At 39.4% G+C, this 7514-nt stretch overlaps 1 protein-coding gene across 2 annotated transcripts in view; it reads left to right on the top strand.

The window, feature by feature from the left end:
• Positions 1–1778, top strand: part of LOC107093200 (secretory carrier-associated membrane protein 2-like) — a 19388-nt gene extending 17610 nt beyond the window's left edge. For both annotated transcript variants that reach the window (XM_015388084.1, XM_015388083.1), the window contains exons 8-9: positions 462–579; positions 1485–1778. In XM_015388084.1, coding sequence (XP_015243570.1) covers positions 462–579; positions 1485–1634 — 268 coding nt within the window. In that variant the 3' untranslated portion in view covers positions 1635–1778. The remainder of the gene's footprint in view (positions 1–461; positions 580–1484) is intronic.
• The last annotated feature ends 5736 nt before the right edge of the window (positions 1779–7514 follow it).

The following is a 7514-nucleotide window of genomic DNA, read 5'->3' as shown; positions in this document are numbered from 1 at the left end:
TAGTTTAGCTTCTCTGACTCGTTTCCTGCATCCTCTGCTGTATCATCCAGCTACTTCCACTGCTGGACAGCTTTAAATCCATCCATAGACACTGACTTCTGACACATCTTGTTATTGATCTTCTTCTGCATGAAGGTCCCTTTAGGGACAAAAATCTTAGCTGACAAAAAAATCCGAATTGAGCATTCAGAGCTGCAGTGTGAACGCAGCCAGTTTCACTTCTGGGTTGCATTTTTTTATTTTTTATTTCCATTTTTAAAGCATATTCTTTCCTTGCAAAGACAACGAAAAAAATCCCCCCCATAAAAATAGTTTAATACTTTTTTTAAATAAACATCAGCAACTTTTTCGCTTTTTTTAGTCTTTTCTTATCTTTAAATGTAACCTGGCTGCTTTCAGCCTGAATGTTGAGCTGTGTTTTAGATTTCAAACCGCCGTGTCTGTCTGTCTGTTTGCTGCAGTGGTTGGATCTCGGCCTTCTCTGTTATCCACGACAAACCAGCGGTGGGAGCCATCATGATGGTGGTGGCCTGCCTCTTCACCGTTTGTGCCGTGATGTCGGTCGTCCTGCTGAAGATGGTAAGAGCTCAATATTCACCTTGTGATCATGAAGTGAGAAGTTTGTTTGCTGTTTTCTTTTGGATCGTTTCATTTCATTTTATGGTTTAATCACAGCCTTTAATGGGAGCTGAAATGAGAAACCAAAGCTGACACAGGATGTCCTAACGTTTTTGACATGTTGAGATTTCACTTTCAATTTGCACAAACTTAAAAAGAAAAAAAAAACTATCTATAAAAAATAAACAGGCTGTGGTGCAGAACCCTGGTATCACATCAGCTGCACATAAACCCCATTACTCAGCATTGTGAAGGAACGCCCAGTTTAAACCTCACACATTAGCGCCTTTTACTCTACCCTTTTGAAACCGTGCCGAGTTCGGTCCAAGCACAGTAAGCGAGATAGGGCATCTGCACCGGACTGTGCCAGTCACAACCGAACCGTGGTAAAATGGTACGAGTTTATCAGTAGGGCTCGGTGTGCATGAGCAGACCGGCTCATCTCCTTAGAGTCCGCTTCTGTAATCAGGAAATTTCAGACATTCATAAATATATTAGCTTCCAGTGATGATTCTGCTGATGTAAATATGATTTAAAATCCTAGTCCACAAGCATCCTCATTCACATTTCCCCCTAAATGTTCACGTTATGATATATGTTTACATATCTAAAAATATAAATTTCAGTTTAAACATAGATATAAATTATACAATATAACCTACAATCATTTAAATGGTATCATTGTAATAGGTCATCAAATCAATTCAGTTTAGTCTGTCAATCAGCTGCCTGTTGTGTCTTTAAATGTCCAGTAGGTGTCAGTATTCTGTGAGACAGAATGGATACAGTTTGGCTTCCAGATGCCCTTATCACTATATCCCTCTAGTAAACTTGTTCTTTTTCTCCACGTCCCCCCCCCCCCTCAGGTCCACGGCTTGTACCGCCGCACCGGGGCCAGTTTCCAGAAAGCCCAGCAGGAGTTCTCCCAGGGCGTGGTCACCAGTCGGGGCTTCCAGACGGCAGCTTCTGGAGCGGTTTCAGCTGCAGCCCAGGGAACGTTCCAGGGAAACAACTAGAAGCAGAGCGAGCTAAAATCAGCTCGGAAGCATAGCGTGTTGATCACCCCCCCCTCCCTCCTTCCCATCACAGCTGGTGGGGGAGGGCTTCACCTTCGGGTGCCTCCAGATCACCAGCAACATCCAGTACTGTATAAAAAAAAATAAAAATAAAACAAAAATAGAAACTGAGGGAAAAGAGGGAAAAAGAGGGAAAAAGGCACATCAAGGATGGAAATGAAGATGAATGATGTCTGTCTCAGAATGCCTCTGCTTTGTGTTTGTCTGTGACCGGACCCCTCCATGATTGTTCCTCTGCTCTGCAGGTGGAGCCTCATTATGAATCAGATGAAGTGTTTGTCAATGATTCGTTCGTGTTCTGTACCTCAGAAACATTTCATTCTGTGTTTTTCTTTTCCGGTTTAGTAAAAATCAGCATTTAGTCCGTGTGACCTGGACATTCATGTTCAGTTTGATTTCAAATCCGACCTGAGATGTTCCTTAATGATGCTCTGCTCTGTGGACGTCCTCTGCAGAGGAAGGCACTACCTGTCCACATCGCACGCATTGAACACGTCCTCATAGTTTCAGAGTCATTTTATTCTAACCTTAGAAGTCATTTTTCTCATTTCATTTTTACTGCATCATTTCAATGCTTTTTTTAAATGCCTTCGCGTGGAAAATAAAAACCTGTAGAATATTTTCCGGTGACAGAAGCCCATTTGGTCCATTTAACAGACGTATCCCTTTGATTTCTGTCCGACTGTTCTCCTGGGAATTGAAATGTTGGTTTTCAAGGACATATAAAAGCCACGGTTCTTTATAAGCCTCTTTTATTAATGGCTTTTTATCTCTTTCTGCTTTTCTAAAATTGACATTGTGGGTCACAGATGTGTAAATTATTCCCACACGGCTGGACATTTCTAATAGTACATTTCCTACATTAAAAGGCATGTGTGTTATTTAACATTCGAGATGTAACTTTTGTAAGTATTTTCTTTTTTTTTTTTCAGATTATAGACATAGATGATTTCTAAGGTCTTTGCACCAATTAAATGGAGAAGATTTGATTTATTTTTGTTTGACCTGGATGGATTGTTCCGGGAAAAAGACAACGATGTGTTTGAATGCAATGAATGCCGTATCTAATAAAGTGCTTTGCTCTCACTTGGTGCTTAATCCTTGTTTTATGGATGCATTAGAAACCTGCTCATACCTCTTTGTCTGATTCAGTCACATGTTAACCATAAACTCCATTTGTTTTATTTGATGTGTTAGACTAAGTAAGAACTCCAAAACCATGGAACACAGCAGGCAATCAGAGATAATGTGAGTTTTGTTTCAGCTGATATTATTCAAAGCATTTTTATTTGGCTTAGAGGCAAACTTGGCTGCATCAGCTCATTCATCTGGAGAAAAACAGTAACAAGACATTAGGAGTCTGGAGGAGCTGCAGTTACTCGCTGCTCAGGTGGGTGTATTTATCAACAAAGGAATGGCCTGGAGAGGATTATCTTTAGAGGACCTGTTTGTCACAATGAAACACGGTGAGGATTTCCTCCCATCAAATGTGAATGATTTAGATTTTTTTTGTTTTGCAAATAAACTGGCATGGTGGAGGCAGTATCATGCTGTGGCTATGAGTTTTTTAAGTTGCAACAATGGGAAGATTGATGGAGTGAAGAACAGCAGTTCTGGTGGAAAAAATAAAGAGGATGTGAAGTTTTTCTACATCCTACTTGGTTGGTTGTCTAAACGGAGCTGTTAGCCGTGGAGTTGAGCGAGAACGCTATGTTCACTGTCAGAGGTGACCATAGCGGTGACAGAAGGATAACCATCAATATGGCCTGTATGATGGAGCGGCCAGAGAAAAACCCCTCCATGGCCGCCTGTCTGGATTTGAACTAGAGTCAACTGATTGACTCAGACATTAAAAGAAGTTATGATAGAAGGAAAGACAATAATTTCATATGAATGATAGAAATGATATGGGAACAGTTCGGTGCAGTCCATCCCTTCTGGGTGCACTGTGCCTAGCTGCCATGTTTCTGCTGGTTCTGGGCTGTTCGCTCCACTTTGACTGCTTCCCTTCATCGTCAGAGCTTTAAGACCTCTGTGTCTGCTGTGACCCAGACAGTCTGTGGAGGATCAGCACCGTAACCTAGGCTGCCAGTTCAGCTCTCTGTCTGTCCGTCACTGCAGCCTGTTAGATCCGGTCAGACGCCAGCATCACTCAGAAAGCACCGATAGCTCAGCAGGAAGGAGGGGTTTTATTGAATCATGAGAGCCTGAGGACAGACTGCTGATGGAGCTGTTAGTCCTGCCATTAAAGAGTGTTTACACACAATATATAATATATATTTATGTTCATATCAATAAAGAAAGAGAGAGGTCTCTGTTCATTTTTAACCTAAACCTAAAATCATAAAAAAGATTTGTGTAGATTTAATGTAAGAAACTATGGGGTAAAGTTTTATTGTTGCAAAAAATGAAAATGTTTGTTAATGTTTTGAGAGTAACTTTGCTGTTTTTTTTTTTAGATTTTGTTTTTCAAATGTTTTTTTGATTCTATATTTTACTTTTTAAAGTCATTTTTCAAAGTTTTTTAATGATTCTGTTTTCTTTAATTTATATTTATTTAACAGATTTTACAAATATATATATATATATTCTTTCAAATTTCTCTTTGTCAGTTGGAGTCAGATGGAGTGAGGAACGACTGAGGTGAACTGCAAAGTGCCTTGAGATGACTTGTGTTGTGAATTGGTGCTACTGTATATAAATAAACTCATTGAATTGAATTAAAAACAAAAGTTGGCAACATCATTCATCTGTTCACTGTTTGACTCAAGAAGGAGCATTTGTATCTGCAAAAGGCAATTTGAAAAAAGGCTATTTGTTGAAAAAAAAGGAAAACATAAAGTTTGTAAAAACATATTTTGAAAAAAAGAAAAATGAAAAAAGTTACATTTTAAAATAAACAGTCTCTAAAATTTTTTTTTCCTAATTACATTTGAAATCTAACAAAAACATGTGATACTTTTCTTATTTTGATTAACTGTTATTATTTAAATTACAAATATATATTTTTTGGTACTATCAAAGCAGAAACACCGGGGTCTGTTCAGTGGCTTGATTTTTACAAGAAGCTGATATTCAGTAACAATAAAGGCAAAGTCTACCAAGATGCACAGCAAATACGTGTATCTCCTCTGATTAAAACAGTTTGTGGTTATGCAGTGGTACTAATAATAATATGGTTGCTATGATAACATTGCTTTTAGTCCATAAACCAATGTACGAGTTGTTAAAAGAAATTAATGAAATTAGAAGATCTGCAGCAGCTGCAAACCCTTTTCAGACTGTTTATCCACTGGTAACAGTAAAAGTTTGTGTTTTAATTCCTAATTAATCACAATGAAATGCATTTTTGCACTTTTACCGCAACATTTAAAGCACAGTAAACATTGGACTCCATCCATCCATCCCTTTTCTGTTATGCTTATCCCAACTGGTGTCGCGAGGGGTGCTGGTGCCTATCGCCACCTGTATATGGGTGAAGAACGGGGTCCACCCCAGACAGGTCGCCATGCTATTGACGGGTAACACAGAGACAAACAGGACAAACAACCATTCACGCACACATTCACTCCAAAGGAGAATCTAGAGAAGCCTAAATAATACAAAACCTAACAGTGGTATTTTTGGACTGTGGGAGGAAGCCAGAGTACCTGGAGAGAACCCAGACATGCACAGGAAGAACATGCAAACTCTGTGCAGAAAGACTCCAGGCCAGGAATCAAACCCGGAACCTTCTTGCTTCAAGGCAGCAGTGCTACCCACTTCACAACTGAGCAGCCCAACATTGGACTCCATCAGTTATTTTTCTTACAAGTTATTTGATAAGCTGTATTTCCTCTATATTGTAATCACCTACATTTTCACCTGAGAAGAATAAAGGTGTGCTATATTTGCATTTTCCTAAACCAGAGCTCTTTAAGTCTGGACCTAACACCCACTGTCCTGCATGTTTTGAAACATTTACCTGCCTCCACACACCCAACCTTGATAATTGGCTGATTTACAGGCCTCTGCTGCACTTGACGGCTGCTAAGAAGGTGACACAATCTTGGGCTGTAGCAAAGACGCATCTAAAACATGTTGGGCAGTAGGTCCTGAGGAACAGGGTCGACTACTTCTGCCTTAAACATATCCAAAAGACTTTTGAACATCACATAGAGCTGAGGACATCCTCCATTCCCCAGGTCCCCCATTGCAGAGATCCAGCCATCTTGAAGGAGATCTCTGTGTTTTGACTTTGGGATTATGAATCCTATGTTCTGATCTCACTGTAATTAATATTTCCCTCTAAATTAAACCAAGCTGAAGATAAATCCAAAATGGATCCTCATAACTTTTCAATTGCACATTTTCCTTTTCCCTCTTTATAAATAGATGAAGTGCTGTATGCTCTCTTAACTCAGGCAAAACCTACAGATGTACTGTGGTTGCATCATCCCTCAGCTCCGAGTAAATGTGTATTCACTGCAACCACTAGATGGAAGCAGGGCTTTGGAATAGCTTCTCCACGCAGTGAAGTGCTGACTCACTGTCAAAAAGAAAATCCATACAAGGTATCTTCATACTGCTACACTAGGAATTTATAGATTGTTTATTTTGGTCTTTGTATAAAGTTTTTGCTAAAGCAGCAGGGTGGAATGTCCATTTGACTAAAACGATGAATTATAGCTTTTTACTGACCTATTTTCTCTGTGCATTAAAAGTATATATAATAAGTCCTCAATATGTCTGTGCTCCTATTCCATTGTAAAATATCTAGCCTGCAAAGAGCAACTGGAGGCTGTCCGAACATCCTAATCCTCATCCTCTAATTGTGGTGCTTTCAGTTTATTCAGGGAAGCTGAAGTTCCCCAAGGTCAAATCAGCCAGGAGAGAAGCCGGCCAGGGCTAATTTTCTGAGAGGGCAGAGGCTATTTTAAGTCTGTTGCATATTATCTGTCTTTCTTTATCAACTCATCCTCAGAGTACATGAGAAGACATTTGAAGTCAGAGCAAAGTGATTTCTGTCTGCAATTTACTCCACATCATTTAGCCCGCTGCATCGATTGCACAGAAGTAACTACATTGACACGTCATCTGATTCCTAAATGAAGACTGAGAGGGTTTTTTTTATTGACTTGCTAAGGAGTCCAGATTTATTTATAAATCCTTAAAACTGTTGCAGATTTCCCTGAAATGCCATAAGTAATTCAAATTTCCCATTGTGGTTTCATTTACAATTTCCTGTCTGTATGATTGAAGAGAGGTTGTATTAGATACATTTGGACAAAGATTTGACTCCTTCATGTCTGTATAAAACAGTCTGGAGTTCATAGTTCATAACCTGAGCTAAAGCAGCTCCATGCACAGTGGTTCTTTGTAATGTTTATGTTATGTTGGTTTTTAGTTTTTTTTACCCACATCCAGAATCACAGGGAGAACCAGTGAGTTTTAACGTTTTTTTTTATAAAAGCAACAAGAATCTGGAGACTGAGAACAGCAGGATGTCAATTGAACTTGTCCAAGAGTTCTGATGAAAATGAAAAAGAGAGATCATATCTCTCCTATCTTGGCTTCTCTTCATTGGCTTCCAGTTAAATCCAGAATAGAATTTAAAATCCTCCTTCTCATATATAAAGCCTTAAATGGCCAAGCTCCATCTTATATCAGAGATCTGATTGTTCCTTATGTTCCTAACAGAGCACTTCGCTCTCAATCTGCAGGTTTACTAGTGGTTCCTAGAATTTTTAAAAGTAGAATGGGAGGCAGATCTTTTAGTTATCAGGCTCCTTTCCTTGTTGGGATCCTCAGGCTTGCCCACCAGAGGGCGCCGAGGATCCC

The sequence above is a fragment of the Cyprinodon variegatus genome, unplaced genomic scaffold (assembly GCF_000732505.1).
Source record: "Cyprinodon variegatus isolate N-32 unplaced genomic scaffold, C_variegatus-1.0 Scaffold413, whole genome shotgun sequence".
Classification (NCBI taxonomy): Eukaryota; Metazoa; Chordata; class Actinopteri; order Cyprinodontiformes; family Cyprinodontidae; genus Cyprinodon; species Cyprinodon variegatus.
The sequence above is the reverse complement of the archived record's forward strand: the minus strand, read 5'-3'. Positions and strand labels throughout refer to the sequence as shown.